Source organism: Agelaius tricolor, unplaced genomic scaffold, assembly GCF_023055355.1.
Source record: "Agelaius tricolor isolate 1412-34295 unplaced genomic scaffold, bAgeTri1.0.p SCAF_7, whole genome shotgun sequence".
In the NCBI taxonomy this organism is placed as follows: domain Eukaryota; kingdom Metazoa; phylum Chordata; class Aves; order Passeriformes; family Icteridae; genus Agelaius; species Agelaius tricolor.
Window position 1 is genome coordinate 24,300,309 of NW_027269267.1, and position 25,840 is coordinate 24,326,148.

The following is a 25,840-nucleotide window of genomic DNA, read 5'->3' on the forward strand; positions in this document are numbered from 1 at the left end:
AATTCTACAAACATTTGAATCTACAAACATTTGAATGTACAAGCAGGTGTTTCTGTAACTGAAAAATTGGCCTAAAAATTATTCTGGTAATTTAAAGAGCTTTCAAACATATCTCTAAGGTGAACTTAGTGATGGTGAGCTTTTGCAATTCTTGACTGTAGCTTGATGATAAAGTTCTTATTAGTTTTAGTCACCTTTGTCAGGAACTCCAGGAGAATCCATACATGGGAGACAGATAAAATATGTGTAAAAAATGAAATACATTACCTAAATGCTAAAATATTTAATTCCTTTTTTTCCATAACCTTGAAATAAATAAATCTCATTAACTAGCTGGGAGTAAAAGTTTTAAGAAAAGCTATGTTTAAGTTTACTCTATGATCAGCTGCTTTTCCCTAAGGTAATTTTAGACTGTTCAATTTCCAGTAAACAAAGCTTTGTTTTATTGTAATTTTATCTCATTAACAGACATTCTGGATTCAGTCAGGTCTGTGCTACCAGTTTTTGTTGACATAGCTATTTAGTGCTCAGAAGTAGCTGTCCTGGCAAAACCCTGGCTGTGTTACTAGCTGTGATGGTAGACCCAGTATTTTTAGCTAAGAATGTGTTATTTTGTAAGGTGGTGTTTAATGATTCTAGCAACACCTCTGTTATATACACAGGTTGTAGGTGCAGTGACATAAAATCACAGTTTTATTAGCAATTAAAACCTTACCACAACAGTGCTCTGCCTCTGGCCTGGCCAAAGCTCTAAATGGAGGCAAAACCACAGGTCACCATGATTGCTCTTTGATCCTGGGTGTGCCCCTCGCAGCAATGTCTTTGGGCCACAGAACTGAATGGCTACTTCTAGTCTTCTCAAAATTACTGATTTACACCACTGTTCTTCACACATCACAACTTAACTCAAACATGTTACATTTGACTGCTGCCCATTGTCACTTTTGTGTAAGGAGATAGGTTCATTTGTCATTGCTTGGGCATTGTAAGAGGCACACACTAGGATTTTTAAACCATTGGGTTTGTGAACTTAATATTTTCCAGTGGAGACACAGACTGCATTATACTTAATGTACACAGAAATAAAAGAGGGGGAATTTGCCTGAAGGAAAAGTTTTAAATGTAGCAGTTCTTGAATAAAGATGTCCCTAACTCAAAAATTATTCTGGCTGTGTCTACAATGATAGAAATGTCTGTCCCATGAGAGAACTGTGACTCTCCTCATGGATCTCATTGGAGTTTGGCTTAGTGAGCATATGGCTCAGAGACATAACCATTATTTTCCACATGGTTTTCCAGTTCAAGACACCTGAGGTAACAGGAGGGCTGTGCCCTCCACCTCCAGCATGATAGTGCAAGGCAGGAAGCTGCCAGGGCTGGAGAGTGCCTGGGCATGGACACACCACAGCTGATGGCACAAGGCCTGGTGGGAAGTCACACAAGAATAGGCACAAAAAAGGGACTTGTCACATGCTTGCCTGTGCTGCTGAAAGTTTGCTCCCACACTGAGTGATCAAGCCCCTCAGCTGTTTCCAAGGCTGAGGTCTGACTGATTTCTCCACAAGGAGAATATGGGAAAGAACTACTATGTGTTTTGATCTTCCAGCGTTAAAGCTGAGAGAGATGCTGAGGGGGGCTGTAGGACTCCCTGGGTCAGTCTGTTTCATTGGTGGCTTGGTTTGTTTCTTTTAAAGGTAATATTTGTCCAATGGAGCACAGAAATCAGTTGGATGTTTTACATCATGCTTTTAATTTCAGAAGAGAATCAATGACCCATTTGCTTTGGGGTCATGGTATTATGATTCCTGGCTACCTGAAAAAAAAATTATCAACTATGGGAACTCTGACAGGGAGGATGGAAATGTCAGCCCTGTCCTTAGCAGTGCTCTGTTCTAGCAGTGGGCATTATAGCTTGGATATGCAGGGCTATACTCTCAAATTTAACCAACATGGAAAGAGTAATTTCCCTCTCTTCATTTCTGAAGTCTGTGAATAGAACACTTATCTCTCCAAATGTGAATATTTTGTTTATGGTTTGCTGCCTTTAATCTTTGTGCAGCAAAGATGGGAATTTATTTCCAAGAGTTCTCCTGAAAATGAGGAGATCTGAACAAGTCTGACAGATGTTGCCAATGAGCTCTGGATATATTTCATGTAAAAAGCAGTAGGATTACAAATCAGTTGTTTGCAAAGCTCATTAAGGGCATGACTGCTCTGAATAAACACTGTCAACTGATAAGCTTGCTCTGAAGGAAAGCCTGAGACATTGCACTAGTGATAGCAAATGTCTTTGTTAGGTAAACAAGACACCATAAAAGAATTATAAAATTACCAATACTGGTACTTGGATTAAAAAACTTTAACTACTCATAGCAAAGGCAAGAGGTAAATATTTTTTCTACTACATTAACCAAACATTTATGATATCTTGCATTATTTCATTTGGTGTTATGATTAAGAAATTACCAGAGACTAGGATTCATCTGTTCTCATATATAGCTGAATTGTGTAGCAGGTTTCTCATAAACACCTTTGGTACAAGCTGAAAAGTATGGAGTGACTGCTGAGGAATGAGAAAAGAGGACTAAAGAGGTATGAAGAGGATTCTAAGTGATTAATCTGTACAGAGTATAAGATACCAGCTGTGAGCCAAATATCTGACTGAAATAATGGGAAAAACATGACTCTTAACTGGTGGAAGTGGAAGGATGCTATTACATGTTTCAGTATCACTTCTGTTGTGATTCAATTTCATGGTCAGTTTCTGCCCAAACTTCTCTCAGCTGTTGGTGGAAAGTGGTGGCTACACCATTCTCCCTGTTCATACCCATTACCCAGTGCCACGTTCCCTGATCCTTGGTCTAGCTGAGAAACTAATCTTTCCTGTGTGCCAAGTGACAAACCTGTGCAGCCTGGGGTAGGAGGAGAATGTGACAATTCATTCCAGAATCAGCAGCATTTTAGCTATGCTTCTGCAGCAGTAAGTCATGTTTATGCACATCATGAACGAGTAAAGCTTTCCAGCTGGAGTTATTCCTGCTAAACTAAAGAGAACAAAAATAGATGTTAACAGAAACAAAGTCTACACTTGGTGGCTGCTATTCCCCAAAGGAACAGTTAATAGGAGCATACACTGGTACTCTATATCCAGTACAGTAGATTATAGTAGAGGAAATGTATTTGAATATCTGTATAGAGGCTTTGCCCCAGAGGTCCCGGTTGCCCTTGATGGGCTGCAGCTGCGATGTCCTTAATTGGGCTGCAGCTGTAACCGATGAAGATGACCGGGATAAAAGGGGGCGGGTCAGCTAGTTAGGGAGAGCCTTGGAGGAGCCCTGACCTGAGAGAAGAGTGTGCAGAAGAAGGAGTCAGTGAAGATCAGCAGCCATGAGAATACATCAAAGAGGTATGGACTTTAGAAGTCTAATAACAACAATATAGGACTCTAGAGAAATACTAGAAGAACAACAGTAGATGATCAAATGTTAGGTTTTGCATATGTTAGGTGCCTTTATTTTTGTCTGCTCTGTTACTACTAAAACTGAGTTTGCTGTGAATGCAACTGCCCAGTGCCTAAGTTTGTGTTGCCATCAGTAGCAGATGCCTGGTGAGATACTGATAGCCCTGGGCCTTCTGAATGCATTCACCTTTCAGGCTCTGAAATTCTGATTTGTAACTTCAGATCAGTATTCCTTTTGTCTGCAGCAGATATAAAGTCACAGACATAGCTCTTTATGCCAGCATGGCTGGATTATAACCACAGTGCAGTGGTTATAATGCTAGTTGCTACCATGTATATCAAAATCCTTAATGCATAATGCACCACAGTTACAAAAAAGATAAACAAAACTGTGTTAGGTTATTGTCACCTTGTCAGCAGCCAGTTGCTATAACAACTAAAAGCTCAAGCAAGCCAAGACAAGCCCAGAAGAAGTAAAGCCTTACAGCCCTAATTCCACAAGCAAAGTTAGTACAAGACCTGTGCCTGGTAACAGCACAGCAGTAATGACTGTAGTGCATTGTAAGGCTATATTATAAGTCATAATCTAGTCAATAAAATCAATGGAAAGTGAAAAGGTATTCAGCTCTCTGGAATAATTTTATTAAAATTACAACATCAAGGATACGTAAAAAGCTCCATTGATTATTACCTTTCTTTTCTGATGAGACTTCAATGCATCCAATGCTTTTAAAACATCTTTATTAGATGTGAAATTGGGTATGAAATTCTGTTCTAAATTGTAAATAATTTTGTGTGTCAATTCTAAAAGATATCAAAGAATGGATGGACCTGTTTATACACACGCAGGAAGGGCTTCAGAGTTTGCTGAAAGTTTTTTACTCTGGGGTTGATTTTTTTTTTTCCAGGTAAATGTCAGCTTCCTGCTTTTAAGCCAGTTTTTAGTCTCATCTTTCCTGTAAACTTTCCTTACATGAAAGATTGCAAGTAAAACAAGTTTTAAAAGAAAGTCTTGTGGAAGCTTCCTTAAAATTGCATTAATTAAGAGATATTTAGCATTTATTGAATCAAGTTTTACATTACTTTCCGTTCTCATTAGGGCATTAAATCCCAAACTACTAGCAGTAGCAAGTATATTTACTATCTAACTATTTCTAGGTAGTAGTTCTATCAAAAGGACAATATGAACAAGTGAAGTCTTAAGTAAATGATCTAAGTGAGTTGTTTAGTAGGAAGGGGGATTTGTTTCTGTGATCTTTTCTTGATTTTCTTTTTTAATTGTGTTTTGCAAAGGGGATAAATTCAAGGAAAGAATTTTTTTTTTTTTTGCTTATTTTTAAATACAGAGGCGTGTAGCACATAATTTGATTCAGGACACAGACTTTTGCCCAGCTGAAAGGAGAGTTTGCATATCTTGCCCTGATAGCCTGTGTGATGGGAATTTCCTGAAGAACTGATCAAGAAATAATGAGGAAAAAGGCACCAGACCCAAAAAAAACCAAAAAAAGCTACTGATCTTTTATCCACATTCTCTAATGTTTTTGTATTTGACTCAGTAATTTGTTTATGGTCACAATTATTTAATATTCTGTTCGAAGATCAGAGTTAACATATTAATTCTTTATGGTGTAATCTTGGCCTACATTTCTGCTGGTAGAAAAATAATCAAGGCAAACCAATTAATTCTAATGGATTTCAAACTCAGATCTAGAAATGGTCTGATGTTCTTTTGTTTTCAACTGCAAGGAGTTGCAAAATGGATCTGGAAAGGCATTACTTTGCACAGCTTCTCTATGAGAACCAAGTCTTTAGGCATTGGAGGGAGGAAGATATCAAAAAATTGCCCATATTTTTTATACCTGAGTAGCTAGAGTTTCTTTCTGTCTCTTGGTTACTATTTTAGGCTCCAGATGAAATTCTCGTGTAATACTGTTAGAAATTCAGTTTCTCAACCCACTGACCTTTCCATGTGTCCTCCTTCTGCCAAAAGAGAGAAGTCTTCATCCTCTGTCTTTGCATAGAAGGACCTATCCTAAAGCCTCTTTTGGTGATCCCAAGGCTCAAAATGATTGAGTTCATCTCGGTGACCCAACAAGAAATTCCACATTTGATTTTGCTGGTGTTATTTAGCCAGAGATAAAGGTGTGTAAGTCCCTTAGTGAATGGGGGAAAGAAACAGACTCCTTTGGTTAATGTCTTATCTGTCTTATCCCATCTTGCAGAAACACAGGCTGAGGATGCTGTTTCATATCAGTCCCAGTCAGTATAAGACTTCTGCCACCAACCTACAGTGTGATTGCTCTGCAACCACATGATGTATGAATTATTTTTCCCCTGGAAAACAGGGGATGGAGGAAAGGGAACACTTTGGAGTGTTAATTTCTTCAGGTGAAATCCTGATGGGATCAGAAGAATGAAATTCTTTTTAGAGCCTTAAGAAATATTCTGTGATATGGAAATAATATTTTCTGCCCTACTAAAGAAATGGCATAACATAGGAACATTGGAAATATTAACTCTTGAGGAGGGTGTAGTTGTATGCCTGTTTAAGGAAGGAGGATTTATAAGTCTTTACTCACTTTAAACCTGAAGTAGAGAGAGTATCTCCATATTTGGTCAGAAATTTAGGTATTTTAAAAAAGGCTCTTAGTTTTGAGCCTCTATTTTTAATGGTCTCTCTGGATGAGGACAAGTGTGTGCTTCAGTATGAGATTTGTGAATCTGAGAGAGCAGAAAAGAATGGTTCACTTTTTATTGTTCATCCACTTTAAATGTACAGTGAAAATGGAGTTTCACTATATCCTTGGGAGAAAGAAAACAGATACAGAAAATGTATTGAGAGGAAAGAGGTGGTGGCTATGAGACTGGTGACAGATTCACAGAAGAGCCTTGAGACAAATCTCTGTTCTTCCTGTAGGACAGACATCTCAGTGGAACCCACTCACAACTTAAAATTTCTTTGCAGTTGTTTGCACAAGTCCATCCCAGATCTTAACTAAGAATTAAGCTCAAGATTTCAGATGATGAAGACAGAGCCACCTGTGCTCCTACTCAGGAAATCATATTGGCAGCTATTTTCATGGAGAGAGGCCTTTTAAAAGGGTTTTTCATGCCAGTTTGATGAAGACAGGGTTGCAATGCTGGTGTGGAGTCCCCAGGTACTGCCAGGCACTGCTGCTGTACAGGTCTGTTCAAGGAATGAGCACTGTGAGTTAGTCAGTGCTTTGGTTCAGACTGAAAAGGTTATAAAGGCAATAAAGACCATGGGGAAAAGTGCTGAATTTTCACACTTGAGCGAGCACCAGTGTGAAGGGCTGTGGGTTTGCCTGCACCTATAAGCTTGTTTTCATTTCAAAGGGGTTTGATACATGTAACTGGGAGTAGAGTGTGGCTCCAAATATCATTTTAAAGATTATGCTGCATCAGTGATCTGACAATGCACTGGAAAGGTTAAACTGAGTGCAGATCATTTAGCTTTGGTATGATGATTAATTTCAAGTGCTATCAGTTATGAATACTAGTTTCAAGTATTTACTAAAATAGCCAATATATATCGCATGTGATCTTTAAAAAGTAAAATAAAAGCAGTTAACTGTGATTTTGCTCCCCAATAAACTAAGGTGATTGTGACCTTGACATGGCTCTTTCCTCAAGCCCTCCCCTCTCATATGTACAAAACTGACATGCTCATCTGTACACTTGAGAAGTCCTTGATGCTGTTGATATTTACTGTTCATTTTGCTTTACAGGCTTAGCTATTAAAACAGGTGAGATGGCAAATGCTGACATGATAGCTTTGCAGTTCCATAAGAGATTTGAATATATTATTAAATCCCCTGATGAAGATGATTAAGAATCAGCCTATTAAGAGTTCAGAATTAAGTGTACTGCTGTTATATTAGGTATATTAACTCTTGTTCCTCTTTTCTTTGATATTTCAGTGCTACGGCTGTTGAAGGATGGTGCTGACCCTCATATGCTTCTTTCCTCTGGAGGCTCCTTGCTCCATCTGGTAAGAGTGATTGAAGATTATTGTTAGTGACTGTGGATAAACAAGGTGGGAAAGTGAGTAGCAGATTTTCATCCAAAAAAGAAAGGATTAGCAGTTTTTTTTAATCTGCACTGAGCTCCACTATGGCTGTGCGTGCATCCAGCTATTAATTTTAAATAAATGGTCATTTTCAAATTGCTTACAAAAGAATGGATCATGTCATAGTGGTAGAATCGTAGTTAACAAAGGAGAATGAAGTGTTTTATTTATAAATTATCTGTGCAGCAAGAAAGAGCAAAGGAAAGACTGCTTGATTCCAAATACAGAGTTATATGGCTCAAAGGTTCACAGGTCCTATATGAAAAAACCCCCATGATTTAGCATTTTTTTTTGTTTTTGTGATACTTTCTTGCACCAGTTTCCTACATATGGATATTTAACACATTATCTGCATTTAGTTTATCATTATTTGCATAGTAATTCAGATTAAGTAACAAGAAGATAAAAGAAAAACAATTTGTATATAATAATGAAAGTAAAAACAAGAGGTAAGGACATGACAAGCAGACATAAAATACCATAAGAGTAGAATTTTGACATTGCTGAAGCCAGTAGAAAAACTCATAAATAATTCCTACATCTTATGATCCTGGGCTGTGATGCTTCAGTTGCAGACATGCTGTCTGTGAAACTATTTTAAGACATTTGGATCCAACTCCAAATGTCTTAAAATGTTTTCCATCCTCCATGGCCATGCTATTTAACCAAGGACTTTAGGAAATAGAGGCCAAAGTAAAGGGAAAGGGCAGTACTTCTTTGGAAGAGAGAAAATTTTAATTCTCCTTTCTCTTCTCTAACTATTTGTCTGTTGTAAAAATGCTCAACTACTCTTTAAAAATGCAGTCCAAATGAAATGTTATTTCTGGGATTCCCAAAACAGAGGCATCCCTAATCTTACCCCATCACAGAAGCCCTAGGAGACAATCTTTATCTTGATTGTGGATGATTTGACATAAGTATCAGGCATTTTAAAATAAAAGAAAGAAAAATTCATTTTCAGGGATTTTAAGTTGTTTTATCTAGTTTAGCTGATGCACAGTTTTTAACTGCAGCTAAAATCTGCAGCTGAACTGTGCCATTTTAGGTTTCTTGATGTGCATTGCACCCCAATTCACTATCACAATCATTCTCTCAACTGGTGCCTGCTGCTTCCCAGGCACACATATGCTTCCAAAGGAAGGAAAGCTTTGTGCAGTAAGAAATTTGCAGTAGAGAGCCATGTGTAACCTACTGCCTCAGTTTAGTCAGAGTTACTTGCAAGCACTCATAATTCATTTACAGGAAAATGCTCATCTCACTGGAGATAGCGGCAAACCTGAATTCAATGAAATTCGGATTTGAACCTGATTGGGAGCAGTACAGACAGGATAGGAGAGTCATGATACAGGGAAACAAGATAAGCCAAATTTATTTTCCAGCAAGAATTGAAACTAGTAATTAACATGCACCTGTGTTATAGTCTTATAGCCCACTCAGATTCATTTTAAGTGTTAGTTTTACAACTGTGAGATTGCTTGGTCCAAAGGGAAGCTTGGTTTTTATTCTTTCCACTTGTAGGCTAAATATTTTTGTATTAGAATGGATGTAATATATATATATCTTGACATTTTTCTTAAAATCTGATTTTTCTGTTTTCCTTTTTTCATATCTGTTAACTTCCAAAATGTGATACATTTTTTTTTTTTTTTTTAATTATGACACTTGAAAAAGGTTCTGGTTTTGTCTGTGTAGAGATGTCACGGTTTGACGCTGGTGCAATGCCAGTGCCTCCATGAAAATACACTCTCCCTGGTGTCCGTTGTTAGATGTGACCAGGAATAAGCAAAGCAGGCACCCACTTAGAAATAAAGAAAAGAAAACTTTATTAACTAAACTACAACTCTAAATAAAAAGAAACAGGGAAAATGAAAACCTTCCAAAAACATTTCCTCCTCCCCCCACCAAATTTCCAATACATCCATCCCCCAAATCACCAACTCTCGGTCCATCACCACTCTTCAGACAATCAATTCTCAGTTCATCAAGAGGAGAGGAGTCCTTCTTGTGCCGTAGGCCTCCCCTGGAAACACAGCTGAAGCCTCGTGTGTTTCCGTGTCACTCGTGGCACCGCCTGGAGAACATTTGCCATCGTGACCTCTTCCTTTCATGTCCAGTGCTCTCACCACTGCACATGGACCAGAACTGCTTCAAGGGTTGTTCTTTTAAGGATGCTTTGTCCTGTTCCAAAAAGAGCACAGTCTCACCTTCAGGACACCTGTCCCCCCACAAATTTCACCCCCTGGGGCCGAGGGGTCTTGGTCTTAACACTGAACCCTCTTGGCTCTGAGCCATTGCCTCCCCCTGGATGCAGTCTCTGTGTCACAGGAAACATGGTTCTGTCCATGGCTATAACAAGAAGAGTCCAGCAAAAGCCACTCCATCATCTCTTCCCACCAAAGAATCTTCTCTACTCTTCCTTATCTTTCACTTGCATGAACCTTCATCATACTTGCCCATTTCTTCCTCTATTTCATCTCTAGCTCTCTTCTAGGAAGGTTAATGTTCTGCAAAGTTTTCATTGTCCAAAAAGGGTTAAAAGCTCGGGCTCTGCCTGCTCAGGAACTCCCACAGCGGCCGGACACCTTCTCGCTGCCCAACCCCCCCCCCCCCCCCCCCCTTCTCGGCCGTGCTGCTGGCACATGTTATCAAGTTTCAAGGGATCACAGGCACAGGCTGTACTCTCTCTCTCTCTCTCTCTCCTGGGGGGGCTGCCCGATGCCTCCTGGTGCTTCTCCCACCCCTCCATCCTCGGGGCCTCTTCACCTCCCCTCTCTGTCCAAGGCCCGGCCTACCTCACCCGGCCTCATGGCCTCCCCTCCCCCGGACCAGCCGGCAGCAGCTGGGACGAGGGAGAGATCCGAACCCTTTCCATCGCTGGAACCCAAGAGAGCTTCCCCCTGTGAGTGCTCTGCTTTTAACCCCTGTGTTCTCAGAGGTGTATCCATATCTCCAGTGGCCACACCAGGTGCCAATATTTGAATCTGAGCACCCTTTGGTGTGACAACAGCATCCCAAAAAACTCACTTCCTCTCAAACCACAACAAGAGAGTTTCTCAATACGGTTGAATCTAGGCAAGCTGTGGGAACTTCAGAAATATTCACTGAACTCTCTTTAGGTTCCATGAGTAGAGAAGTACAATAAAAAATGAGAAGGTGCCTGAGCTGCCTGTGCAGTGCAAACCACACGGTGTCAGGTCAATTCACACAGGCAATCACCCACTCCCACCCTTATAACAAAGTATGTATGTCACAGTTTTATTCTGGAGCCTTAACTGAGCTTGTACAATTATTTCACAAAATCTATTAAACAAGAATCAAGGAGCAGCAACAAATCTAAGCTGCAAATAATCACCAAATGCTCTATGTCTATTATTAATACACAAAATGGCTCAGTGATGCCTGTCATCTCTAGAACTGGTTGGTTTTGGTTTTTTTTTTGCTTAACAATGTCTTGAAAATATGGTTGGTATTAGATTATGCTGATCTGTAATATAAAATGTTTTACCTCTGATTTGTTAAATTTCAGCACAGAATAGCTCGATTTCAGTTGTACTGATACAATGAACGATACTGATGCAACAAAACAAAACTGTTACTACAGCTGCTGGATAACTTACATGAGCTAAAATAAATACATCAGAATTTAATTTCTGTTCTATAATTTAATGGTCAGTGTATTTGGAAATCATTTAGGATGCGACTGGTTTTTTATACTGATAGAATTTAATATTAATCTTCTGGGTTATCTATATTTATGATTGCAGTGGTACATGAGGCTGCTGCATTCTGCTGAAGATCTCAGCTATATCTTGACTTCACAGTAAAATCCAGTTACGCTTTTCCTTATTCTGCACTTCCTTTTGTATCCTGGCTTCCATGCCAGATTAAAATTAGTCTTCCCATAACCTCTCCCCCATGGGGAAAGAGACAGGTTCCTTCTCTAAAGAGTTACTGAGATTGTTGTGAAGCCAGAGTCAGAATCTTATCTTGAGGTGCCCTGATTGCCTTTAAAGGTATTATCCATAACCTTATGCATAAAAAGTCATTGATGTGACAGAGGAGTAAGGTCAACACAATTTCTGGGCTATTTTCTTCTTCTCTACGAAAATTGTGACCATTACCAAGGTATAGAAACGTGCGCACATGCATGCATGTACACACACACACCATCCCCTCACCCACACAATACACACCTTGCATCCCTCCACCCCACAATAACACTCTCAGTGTGCAGAGTATTCATCTGGCAAAGAGACTCAGACAGGAATCAGTATAGTTAGTGGATTGGAAATAGAAGTGAGGTATGAAGAGGGGTGTATATTACCCTGAACTGCATAAAAGGCAGAAATTCATGTATGCATGGACATATGTATATGTGGGCGCACATGTACTTAGATACCACTACTCATGATCCTGCACAGATGCCTGTGCATTGATTTGGAATGGCAGTATTGAACAGGAAAAAAAGCCTCATCCTTATAGTATATTCAGCAGATTTGATAGGGAAGTAGGGGATTCTGTGAGTCATGCACATGGAACGGGAAATCTCCACACAATTATTTCTATAGACTCCTCAGATGTTCCCTACAAACACAGCAGCTTAACTACAATGCATCATCTGCCCAATTTAAATTGTATGTAACAAATTTAGTTGTACACCGAGGAAAACAGTGTCCCTAATCTGCTCTTTTTTTCTTCCAGTGTGCTCGCTATGATAATGCATTTGCTGCAGAAATTCTTATTGACAGAGGAGTGAATGTAAATCATCAAGATGAGGATTTTTGGACATCAATGCATGTAGCCTGTGCCTGTGATAATCCTGATATTGTCCTGCTACTGCTACTAGTAAGTAGAGCAAGCCAATGCATTGTGTGCTTTAAAAGGAGACAGAATGAAGTACCCTAAGGTCTGAAACTGCTGTATGAATGCAACATATTGCTACTAATCATATCAGTGAAAACATGTACAGCATTTGGTTTTTCTTGACATTGCTTTGGTGCTCAGGAATTTTAGAAGGCAGTTTTAGGACTTCAGTGAGAATAAATTGCAAACATCAGTGTCAAGTATCTCCTATTTCTCCTGGGGTCCAGAGCTTATATCTCTGATAAGCACTCAGTCCCAAATGGGATATTCAGATAATTTCTTTTCTTTTCTCCTTGTCACTTTCTGTTAAGGGTTTAGTTCTCAGACAATCTTATAAAAAGCTTCCTCTGAAAAGCAAGTATTGGCTCACTTACACTCAGTATTCATAAAAAGTGTTTGTGGACATGGTCAAAATGAGACAAATTTAATATATATATAAACAACTCTGACTTTTTAATGCTGAATTTGCACAATATAGTAATAGATATGGCATTCAGCCTTTTTAGAGAGCAGTAGTGTGCCAGGTGGCCAAGAAGGCCAAAGGGATCCTGGCCTGTATCAGCAGTAGTGTGGCCAACAGGACCAGGACAGTGATTGTCCTCCTGTACTTGGCATTGGTGAGGCCACACCTCAAATCCTGTGTTCAGTTTTGGGCCCCTCACTACAAGGAAGACACTGAGGGGCTGGAGTGAATCCAGGGAAGAGTAATGGAGCTGTGGAAGGGTCTGGAGCACAAGTCCTATGAGGAGCAGCTGAGAGAGTTGGGGTTGTATAGGATGGAGAAGAAAAGGCCCAGAGAAAACCTGAAAGAAGGTTGTAGCAAGGTGGGAGTTGGGCTCTCCCACTAGCTAGCAAGCAACAGAACAAGAAGAAATGGCCTCAAGTTGCACCTGGAGAAGTTTAGATTGCATATTTGGAAAAAATTTCTGTGCTGAAAGAGTAGTCAACTTTGGAATAGGCTGCCTATGGAAGTGGCAGAGTCAACACCCCTGGAAGTATTGAAAAGGTGTGCAGATGTGCCAGATATGGACATGGTTTAGTGGTGGACTTGGCAGTGCTGAGGTAAAGGTTGGACTCGATGATCTGAAATGTCCTTTCCACCCTAAATGATTCTCTGGTTCTGTTTTGTGCTTCCTTTCCTAGGACCAAAAACTCTAGTTTTATGCAATGGTAATAATGCAGCTCTTTCTCTCGGTTCATGTGATCTTGCTCTTTAAAACAGTGCAGAAACAGTTCACAGTCTGACTTAAAGTTTTTAGTCTTTTGATATAATTTTAAAATGTTTATATTTTAAATAGGTCATTGCAAGGCCAGAGTTTCTTGTCATGCTTATAATTGTATTTCATTGTTACGTGTAAAGGGAAGGGAGATATATTTTTAGACTGTATAATTGATAATACATTTCATGAAATCTTTTTGGGAGATTATTTAGTCCATTCCCTCTGCTAGACAAGAGCTAGGAACACCAGCTTGCCCAGGACCAAATCTTCAAGGATGGAAAGTCCACAAACTCACTGGGCAACCTGTACAGTAAAAAAAAAAAACACAAAAAAGCAAACAAACCAAAACAACAAAAAAAAGGATCAGATACATCTGGTTTTAAACATTGTCATTACTCCTGGCAAATAAAGGATAAAATTTCCAGGTAATGTTTTATCTCTTGTATTACCTCAACCTGTCCAGTGTAGATACCTCTGAAGCCTACGTATCCTTTGTATTCTGCATGTACTCCTAGAGTGATAAACAAATTAGAACAGCAGTTTATTTATAAAAAACTCTTGTACTGTGGGAAACTCTTGTAATGGGGGGAATTTTCAGAAATTCTGATTACAGTGCTGTTGTCATCAATAGGAACAGTTTAGGTTATAGAGGGCATTTGTAAAATTTTCCTTGACCATTTTTTCAAGAAGCTCAATCTAATTAAACTTCAAATATTGCTGTACAGGGTTATACCCAAAATAATTTTCTTGTGCCTATCATTTGAATGTTTTTGACTTGGTCCCTGTTTGTTACAAGCTGCCTTCATCTGAAGGTTCTAATTATTTTCTGATAACTTGGTTACCTAATACATTAAAATTCCAATAAGCAGAGGTACACATGTGGATTTTTGCAGATAAAGTTTGAATTGTCCATATTATTTCCAATAACTTCTGGTAAATCTGCCCACCTTTAGGTGGTCAGAACTTCTAAAGGCAGAGTTTCCTTGACTAGATAAATAATATCTTTATACTCTCCCTTCTAGATTCAAAATAAAGTTTTTAAACTTTTGAGATTTAAAGATTTTTAAAGAGATGGCAGAGGAAGGAAAATATTCTTCGGTAAACTGTAGGTTTTGAACCATCACATTAATGCTCTCTTTGATAATATTTGACAATGTGAAGATGAAAATTGAGGTTGGAGAGACTTATTTTTCACAATTCTGAATTACCTTTGCGTGAGCAATTCATATTAGAAATTACTTTGCCTTGAGGTTAGTGTTTCATGGACCATGTCTAATGTGTAGCATGAACCTTGATAATGCCAATATGAGCTACAGTCAGCTTCTGTTATGCCACAGTTTTTCATTGGAAGAAAAAATAACATTTCTTGTAACCTCAGGAATTACTTTAAAATAAATATTTCTTCTGGACTGAATTTATAGCCCAGACAACACCGTATTTTCTCTTTTAAAGATGTGACTTAAAATGTAACAGCATGATCCTTTAATTGTTCAGTTCAGATTTCTGGAAAACTGTCACAGAAGCCAGTGGAGATTTCCTCATTAAGGACTTAAAACATTTCTTGAGGTGGAAGTAGGGAGAAAAAAAAAGTACATGTAGATCCCAGAAGGCTATAAATGAAGATTTGCTTAGACACTCCCAGTTTCTGACTTCACCCCACTTTTGGCGGTCTTCATTTTTCTCAGGCTGAGACAAGGTGGTGACTTGTCATTCATCAGGTAAACTGTGGTGACTCACAATTTCTTTGCTCTGGTGGATAGCAATGACAAAATCAAAGTTCATTCACTGCAAACTAGGAGGGGTTGTAGCTGTGTGGTGATCTTCTGTCATGTCCTGCTGGAAGGCTACTGGAATTGTAAATACTGATTTTGAAATGGATGCAGAATGAAATGCTTGAAGCTATTTCTTTCCATAATTCCCAGCACTTTACCCTAGGTGGCACAGCTTTCCAGGGACATATTTATGTCTTCTCAGTGTTGTAGCTGTCAGCAAGGGAGGGGGCACTGGACAGAGCAGCCAGGAGAGCCACCCCGTGTGTGCTGAGCAGTCGGTCAATGAGGAGCTCAGCCCGGGGCATCGCTGGCACGTCAGGAGGTGCAGGGATCAGAGGTGATCCATGGGGGTCTGCTGCCACACATGGCAATGACGGGGGACAGGTCACCTTCATCAGTGACTGCTCGGCCACAGCAGCATTGTGTGCTCTCCCCGTGGCACAGGGAATTGCTCTTTGTGGATTTTGGATGAAGAAGGCTCCTGTAGCAGGTTGGGGAGAATGCTGAGGTGTCTTTTATTTAAGAACAAAGATGTGTAGGCTTATATACATTTGTGCCCACATGAAATCTCTTAAGAGTGTGAAGAGCAATGTAATCTATTGGAGTGATCTGCTTGTCTTGTCTCCCTGCCTTTTGAAGCCTCAGGACTGGATGAGCTGTCAGCAGTTCTGTCCAGTTGGGGTGTGGTCTTTTTATCAATTTGGGTGCATTGCAACATTGTATTTTTATTAATTCCCTACACTTGTTCTGTATTGAATTGAAACTAGCCAAGATTTGTACCTGAGTATCCAATGTTCTTTGTTCTATGCTACCAGAGTTGCAGAATGCCCAAGCACCAGCATATTAGATGCTGGTCCTGCTTTGTTAGCTGTAGCAAGTGTTTTAATCATCTCACTGTCCTTTATATGGCTACAGCTTTAAACTTGTACCCATCCTTTGCAGTCTAATTGTTCCTCCACAAAAGACAATTTCTATCTTCAATTACTTTTAATTGATACATAAGAGAGGGTAACCTTCACTTGTGCACTGCTCAAACTACCTTCTTGTCATGACAGCTCAGCCCCACACAGTTTCTTTTTCACTCTCCCCAGGTCAGAATCACAAGGGTAAAAGTGAGAAAACTTGTGGGTTGAGATAGAGACAGTTTAATAAGGAAAGCAAAAGCTGCACACATAAGCAAAGCAAAACAAAAATTAACTCACCCTGTCCTATCAGCAGGCAGGTGTTCAGCCATCTCCAGGGAAGCTGGGCTCCACCACATGTAACAGTGTAGTGGGAAGACAAATGCCATCACTCTGAACATCCTCCTCCTTCCTCCTCCTTTCCCTGCCTTTTTTGCTGATCATGAGGCCATATGGTGTGGGATATCCCTCTGAAGGGCTGGGGCCAGCTGTCCCAGCTCCTTTGCACACCCAGCCTGCAGTGGTGGGGTGAGGAACAGAAATGACCTTGGATCTGTGCGAGTGCTGCTCAGCAATAGTTAAAACATCCCAGGGTTATCAACACCCCCTTCAACACAAATCCAAAACACACACTGGCTACTGGGAGGAAAATTACTCAATCCCAGCCAGAAACTGCACACATAAAGTGGAATAAACATTGATACTATTGCAGTTTTTTATATTAACTTTGGCTACTCAGGCAGTAGGGTAGGTAGATAAAAATAACGCTTTGTAGAAACTTGTATTTTCTTTTTTTTTTTTTTTGTTTACTCTGCATTATTTTTCATCATGAATTCTGTGTTTTAGAGGCTCAGCACTGGTTCACAGTCATATTGAGCTCCTACATTCAGTTCTTTTTCTCAAGATAACTATGGCTGTGTTGCAAACCACAGGTTTCTTTATGACTTGCTGTTTATTACACTAATTTCAGAGCACAGCACAGGTAATCATCATGAAGCTGTACAGTTTCACTCACATATTACAGGTTGATAACTATGATTTTTTTCTTTTCTACTGTACCTTTAATTTTGGTTTTGGGGTGTTTTTTTCCCTCCTTGCATTCCCAAAGAATCATGAAATATTTTGATGTTGACTGACCTGAGGTTGAGAGCAACAAAGAAAAAGAAAGTTGATGAGATTGTGTTTTTATAGAGTACTTCACTTAATTTTACTATGGTCAGGAGGAACCTTTTAGTGGGCAACATGAATGTTAGAGTTTCACCATCTTCAAGGCAGATCTTGTCAAATGAAACTAATAAGGTGGAGATGGTATTTTGGTGTTTGTACAGTATGTGGCACAGTAGAGATTTATTATTTATTCTTTCATAGAGCTGAAAGCATTACTGTGATAAACTTGGCACTTAATTAACTAGAAAAGGAGAGATCAGTACTACATCCTCAGAACATTCTTAATACATTTTTTTTTAACTGACCTTACTAGGAAAAGTAAGTGTACCTTCTGTCTGCTAACTAATTAAATGTTTCATTGTGTACTTTTTGGAACCTAGAATTGAAGCACAAAATGCAAATCTGGCATAGAAGGCTAAAAGTACAAATATAAAAAAAAAAATGAGGCTGAATATTTTTTCACTCCCCTATTTAAGAACTTAGGAAAATCTGTGCTTGGCAGTGTGCAAAAGAGAATTGCCATAAAATCATTTATTAGATTTACAGCAACAATAGATGAGCAGTGTCAGTGGCATATCCACTGTATGTGTAATCCACTTTTGATTTTGGTGTAAAATCCCCTTTCCAAAACCAGATATATTTTTACTGGAAAAAATTTACATGAACTGACTTCCTGGTGGGAGTAGAAAGGAAGTCTTTATGGGGCTGTAACTCTATTTTCTGCTCCCCTATGCAGTTGAGAATGGCACATATCTGAAGTCATGTAATCAGGCAGCAGTTACATAGTTATTTTGCCCTTGTTCTTTGCAACTGCATCAGGCTGTGTTAGCAAGCAGAGATGAATTATCAAAATGCCATTATCTTTAAAACTTAAAGAAAGGTCTTTCTATTTCATAGTTCCAGAAACAATTACTTCCTCAGTGGAAGCAATTCTGCCCTCCCACTCAATCTTGCTCAGTATGACTTCCTCCTTTGAGTCAATATGGGAGGAAGCAGGGAAGGGGAAAGAATGAAGAGTGGTTAGAGGTCATGAGGAGACAGTGGCTAACAGTTTACAGTATAAATGATCATGTAGTCCAAAAGAAAAATGATTCTTCTGTCTTTCTAGAGGTGGTTACCAATATTTGTAGTAAGGAAATTTAAATAGCATTTTTTTCTGTGAAAGCTGTGGGTATCTATTTGAATTCTCTCAGTTTGCAGAGGCTGGTGGATGTGTGAGAAGTGTAGGAGGGAACTTCCAGAGAGTGTGTACTACTGGCTTATAGCCTTTTGTCATTGCTAGCTGAGATAACATAAAATTAACCTAGATGAAGACCACCAATTAACTAATCTAGGTGATGCCTTTTAATGAGTTGCTGAACACCAGATGGCAACGCTCATGGGAAACTGTAGAAATATTAGTCCTTCTCCATAAAGACTGGCAAAAAGTGATGAAGCCAGCTAGTCATGCAGCACTAAAGATGGTTTCAGGAGACATAAGAACAGGAACTTAACTGGATACAGCAAAATGCTCAAAGCATTTAACTTTGAGCACTATCACGAAAGTAATGAGGTCGTGTAGAGAAGAAATAAGGATAATATAAAGTGAAAAGACATAGCATTGAACTTCAATTGACAGGAGAAATAACCAGTGAAATAGAATCTGTAGTTCTCTGTACAGAGAATATTAAATCATGGCAGAAATCAAAGCCTTTTTACATGGGAAGTAGACAAAAAAGTAAGATGTAAAAGTCTGTAAATACTTTTGATGTCTAGAAATCTCACACACAGACACACTTTCCCTCTCTGCCTCCCTTCATCCCTCTCCCCCTTTCATCCTCCCTCCTCTGTCCAGGTGGAAAACATTTGGGTTTGGGGATGAGACTTAGGACATAGACTATGGCTATTAAGTAGCAGATCTGTATACTGTGGAGTTCTTTGAGCATTTCCAGAAAACAAAAGCTCCTGGAGGTAAAAGAGAGTTAGACCTGCTGGAAAAAATATCAACCCTAGTTTTGGCTAGAGCAGATCAGGAAAAGTATGCTGAGAGATGGACAATATGCACAAAAATGGGGAATTTTGGATAAGCTTCTCTCATATTCTCTTTCTCCCCAGAGAAAGAGGATCAAGGAATGACAAAATAAAGAAAATCAACATCTGGCTTTGATCTTCAGTAAAAATAGTTTTGTGCTATGAAGAAGATGGTCTGGGGATGTTCCACCACTGGGGGATATTTGTAGAAGGTGAAATTCATTCTTCATGCCAAGCGGCCTCTACTTGAATCACTGACATAATTATTCTGAGTTACTCATGGAGTAGCTAGCAAATTGAGGAAAACTCTTAGTTAAATTGTAGAAGTGAAAAGCTGCTTGGTAGTGAAGAACTTGCTAACAAGACAACAGCCTAGCTATTAATAGAGAAATGGGCCTGAGAGCTGCTGAGGTTTCATTAGGATTGGTCCTGTGACATGATTTTATTTAGAGTTTTCAGTAATAACCTTGAGAGGAAAAATAGAGATATGATAATGAAATGTGTTGAAGACAATGCTGCCATGTCTTTTCTATTGGGGTGAGGATTATAATTTCACAGAGAAATCCTAGGGTATCTTTGACAACGTAAGTAATAAAAATGGCTTGAAATTTCAGTGTACAAATACAAGGTCATGCTCTTGTATGAGCCAGAGACATTTCTGTGATATGCTCAGGAACCATCAGCTGGAAATTTGGAAAAAGACCTCAGAGCTTCAGTCAATTTTAAGACAATTGTGTGGTGCAAACATGTAACTGCAGGTGGGGAAAAACAGATTCTTGGTTTTGTCAGAATAAAGATGTTGCCAAGAGAAAGGGGAAGAGTGGTTTTGCTACTGTTCAAGTAATGACAGCCTGCAGTTAGCTATCTACAGCCACATTCAGGAGTGGGAAATTGTACCAAGGAAACCTGCAAGGATAAGCATGGGAGTAAAAAGCCTCTCTTAAGAGAAGGGAATAAAAATAATATGTTGTACTTAAATAAATCAAATCAGGGAGGTTATAAAAATTTCTGTAAATTTATCAGGATAGAGGTAGAGGTAAGAAAAAGCTTTTAAAACCTGAAGTTACTGTAGCATGAAAGCAAATGATTGCAAAGGTGTCCAACAATAAAGTTAAGACAGAATGAAACTAAGCTTTCCTAATGCTAGGAGACATATGTTGGAAAGCAGCATTCTATACAGGAGTAATAGGAATTAAAAAACCCCAAACCTGATGCCTAATTGGCTTTAAAATTGATCTTACAGTTGTGAATGAGGTTATGTGTTACCTGCATTACCAAAGTGATGCTTCAGGAGATCCATTCTAGTATTATATTTCCACATGACAGCTGTTCAGAAGGCTGTGTGGATATAATTATTCTGATTGTGTTCTTAAGACAATTAAGTAACATACAGAGGATATTAAAAACATAATATTGTGAAAAATAAATAGCAAGTAAAGTTATATTGTAGATATTTGATGCCTGTCAGACGATGCTAAATTTCTATAGACCAAAAAACAGACAGGAGAAAAATTCATGGAAAGCATAGTTCAGAAAGAAAAGTAAAGTACTGGGCAAAAATACAATTTTTTCAAGCATTTGAAATACATCTGTTTGTTTGTTTTTAATACTGTTTCCACATATTCAAAAGCAAAATACATAATGGCCAAATAGCATGAAATCAAGGGAAAAAAAAAAAAAAGGGCTTTTTCTTTCTCAAGAACAGAATTCTCAAGGCCACAAAAGCTAGATGTTTAGTCTCTGGAAATAAGTTGAGAATGGCATTTAGGTCAGTAATTAATTGTGTTCCTCAGAATTATTTACAATTTAAAAAATTCTGAATTTTCAGTGGGAAGAAGGATGTTTTATTAATTTTTAAAATGTTAGGAAATACTGTCATCAGGGAATGGAAATTTCCTAGCCAAATTAAAACAAAAAGAATGTGTTTAATTTGGATGTGGGATTGGAACGTCAGTATAATTTGGTAATCATGACAACAATGCACTTCTTTAATTTAGATATATATATCTTTGTGAGCACTGTTTTCCAACTGTGACAGATTTTGACTTGGTTTTGACATCCAGTATTGAAGTAATCTAAACTTCGAACCAGACTTTGAATCATCATTTCATTAGGATTTAAACATTTTTTTAAAATTAAGTATTCAACCCAATTTTTTCATTAAAAATATAATAATAATTTTAAAAAGTTTGTACCATTCATGAATAAAATAAAAAAAGTTTTATTATATTATATAATATATTATTTATTTGGATAAGAGCTCTCCCTGAATGCTAAAAAAATCCCCAAACCACTCAAACCAACAGCCTCCTCCCAGTTGTATATGGCTTTTTATGTGTTTTCATTTCAGAAATACTGGAATGAAATATCACTATGGCATAGTTTGTAATGCATAATTTAGAAGGGCTTGGGAGCATGAACCTGTGAAAAAAGAACCATCAAATGAACGTCCATGAATTCTTGAATTTGTGAGTGAGCCAGTAGGGGAAATTGCAGCACTGATACAATTTATCAAAAGTTCAAGGACAACTTACCTTGATATGCCACCATAAAGATTGATGTGCAAAGTCATTGGAAAGAAAACTGCTGCAGGAAAAACTGGCTTATACATTGAAAGCAGATGGTTTAGGTAAATTGTAACAGTGCAGCAGGGTTAGTGGGGCTAATAAATGAGGTGGCAGGAAGGTCATTAAAAGACTCAGGTTTGCACATGTGTTTGAAGACTTTTCAGTTAGAATAGCAAAGGGGGAGCAAAAGCATTGATTTTTCAAATCTAGAATAATTGGTGTGGACTATGTGTGGAAAAAGGAGGTAATTCAGTTCAGTATAGAACAATATAAAATAATGAGACTGGGTTGGATAGTGAAGTGTAGGAGTTAAAGTCATGAAAAGAAAAATAATGGAAGGTTGGATGTACTTTATTTTTTCTGGTTTGATAATGAGTTTGAGCAAGATGTGGTTGCTGCCTGTCAGGATGAAAGGCTAAAGAGATGTTGGAAAATGTATAAAAGCTGGCTTATGAAAGCACAGGAGAAAACTAGCCTTTGTATTGTTTTAAAATAACAGCTGTATCTTCAGCTATTTGAAGCTGAAGTTTATGGAATCAGACTTGTCTTAAATTTCAAATTACTCCCATTAGAAACTGTGATATCTTGTGAATTTTTAAAACACAGTAAATAATATTTTTCCAAATGTTAAATAATGGAAAGTATTTGTTGACTTAGTGAATACTGCAAGATTACCAACTTGCATTTTTTGGGAAGAAGGATATTACTTAAAATTATGACAGTACTGGAAGGTGGAATAATTTATTTTCTGGAATGAAGACCAGAGAATGGTAAGGGATTGATTATGGACAATTGTTTCTTTGCAAGGTGATAGGCAGTTGATAGATTAGTGCCTATTACTTCAACATTGACTGCTAAGATTACACTTTATGGACATGAGGAAAAAGAATTTGTCTGATAAAACACATAGACAAATCCTTAGATGGCACAGCATTATGTCTTTGAAGTATTTATTTCAATTTTGTGTAAAGTTTCATCACTTTTCCTATATATGTATTAATCCACAGAGAACAATTATTGCAAATGGACCTGGAGTCTTATGTTTGGTTAATATATAAATGTTAGCTGTGGTTATACTTCTGTTGCTACTTCTGGATTTATATGTTTTTCTTTTCATATAATCAATTTCAAAGTTTGGCATGAAGCATATATTTCCCCCACAGCTATATTAGGGACTAACTTGCTGCAGTCTCACACAGCAAGTTACTATTGACTATGGCTGGAAGATTTTCTTGTCTACTGCACTTTATTCATTACCCAAGCACAGGAAAATAATAGAGTTTTCTGCTCTTCTGGTGAGTTCTCTAATTATATGCTGATGTTCCGAGAAGCCAGGTTTGTGTTAAGGTGACTGGCATACTAAACTCCCTAAATAGGTTTGGTATTTAACATGATGATTTGTTTCTAGAAGATCTAGATTTAATTACTAACCAGCAAGACAGCATCACCCTGAGTGCAGATTAAGCTACTGTACAGTCCCTTCCCTGTACACTTGGGAACATGTTGTTGTTATCAATCAACACAATTAATCTGTCTCATAACAAAAATGTAAATTAACTGAGTTAAAATAGCAGTTTTGTACTCTTACTTCCTTGCATGATACATTTATCTTTGCAGAAACATTATGCTGTACACAGCTATTGTTTATTGAATGCTGATTAATCTCCTGCTTTTTACACCATAGACATGTAATACAGATTTTCTTTCTCTTTACTGTGTGTGCATATACAGTAGCATGGGCTCTGACTTTTTTCTATGCATTAATAAAATGGTAAGATCTGATGTCATACCTGAAGTAGTGCTATTTATTCATGTGTGCCATTTCAAGTGTATTTAATTTACACACACGCACAGGCACACACATACACACACACACGTGTGTGTGTATGTAACCTCAAAATGGACTGGAGAACAAAAATCAAAGCATTCAGCATCTGTATTTCCCAAGTAACAAAAATATGGATATGGATATGACGGTGTGCATAGACAGGAAGGGAAAAATTCCCCCAAATTGTGAGGATTGAGGAGAAGACCATCAGGTTAAACAGGGCCTTGAGTTTTGCCCCTAGTTAGATTTTCTACGTTTATGTTATTTACACTGAACATGTCAACTACAAGCTCTTCAAAAAACAACTTTCAATCTGTACTGAGCCATCAAAATCAACTTCCTTTCTTTGCAGCCATGTGGTTGTTTTTTTGCAGAACCTTCACCTGCAGTTTTGTTTGGAGAGTGTATGTATATAAATATATATGTGTGTGTATATATATATATGTGTGTGTGTGTGTTTGAGTACTTTCCCATAAATATGCATGCATATATACATGTATATACATACAAACACATAGAACTTTGTATGGAAAACTTTAAGCTTGATATATATTTTATTTGTGCTTATCAGTACAGTAGTGGATCATCAGAGGATGCTTCTTATCTCCATTTTGCCTACAATAAAGCTATGCCTTGCTAACTGTCCAATTTTGTACACAAGTGACTGCTCTTGCTAACCCCAGGGAATGATCCTTTTAATTCCTAAAGCACGAGCTTTGTTTGACCTTATGTAATTGCAAGCTTGCTTAATGGTTATAAAATAACTGTTAACTTTAACTGTGGTGTCACATTAAAAGACTTTTTGACAGACAATTCCAAAGGCTCACTCCCTGCTGTGTGAAGGAGATTTTCTTTCTATTTGTTCTAAAAATAAAAAGCAATAATTTCAAAAAGTGACCTTTTGTTGGAGTATTATATAAGACAGGGACTGATCAATTTTCTGTGTGCCTGTCATAATTTTTAATGATTACAATTAAAGTAAAATTAGAAGAAAGTGTGGTTCTATACTGTTATCAGAGACATTCAGTGCTCAAATAATTTCTTTTTTTTCCATAAGCTCTGCTACTGATGAGAAGTTTGCAAGTCCCATGTGCAGAAACAGATGGGGAAATTTTAGTCTTTAGTCATCAATGCTCTTTGAAGTTTCCTTTTTAATTCCCTTTTCTTGCCAAATAATTTGAGTGCTGGCAATATCAAGTCAAATACCCCTCCTTCTGTACTTCAACTATCCTTTTTTTGACCTCATTCTGATCTTTTGGATTTTTGCTGCAGTGTCTTAAAAATAGAACAGAATGAGAATGCTATTCTAGGCAAAAAGAACTTTTTTTTTGTGATATATAACATGCAAGTCGAGTTTTCTATAATTTCTTCAATTCTTTTTCAATAAAAATACAAAATTTCAGTCAAAATACATTCTGAATTTTTTCTTTTGTTCACGCTTTCAGATAAAATGGTTTTAAAAGAGTTAAAAGTACATCAACTTATTTTTGTGACATTCAAACAGGTACATCCAATTCATGTAATTTTTCAAAATAAAAATCTTTTTTTTTTGCATACTCAGCTAAAAGGAGTGTCTTCATGCTCTTAGAGACCTTCTGATACCCTAATGCCTCATCTTGTTGTCTCTTATCTGAGAAGCCCTTACTGAAAATGTGCAACATGTATTTTGAACCAACAGGTGCATTCATAAAGTAGGAAAGTAAGAAAGAAACACCATTATTGTTTTCTTTTTTGTCATACTTGGCTTTAGAGATGAAAATCATAGATACATAATTCTTCATTAGCTGCTTTTTAATGTAACTGCTCTTTTTTTCAATGGAAGGAAAATTTTTGGCAGGTAAAATATTGAAATATTGATAATGCATGAAGACAAGTGCATATCTTGAGAGTAAGACTGGTTCCTGTAATTTCTGGTTGAATAAAGCATATCTGCAGAGACTGGAGAATTGGATGTTTAAACT

General features: G+C 37.9%; 1 protein-coding gene across 5 annotated transcripts in view; it reads left to right on the plus strand.

Moving 5' to 3' along the window:
• Positions 1–25,840, plus strand: part of MYO16 (myosin XVI) — a 359,080-nt gene that overhangs the window by 110,136 nt on the left and 223,104 nt on the right. For all 5 annotated transcript variants that reach the window (XM_071430590.1, XM_071430592.1, XM_071430591.1 and 2 more), the window contains exons 3-4: positions 7,402–7,472; positions 12,252–12,395. In XM_071430590.1, coding sequence (XP_071286691.1) covers positions 7,402–7,472; positions 12,252–12,395 — 215 coding nt within the window. The remainder of the gene's footprint in view (positions 1–7,401; positions 7,473–12,251; positions 12,396–25,840) is intronic.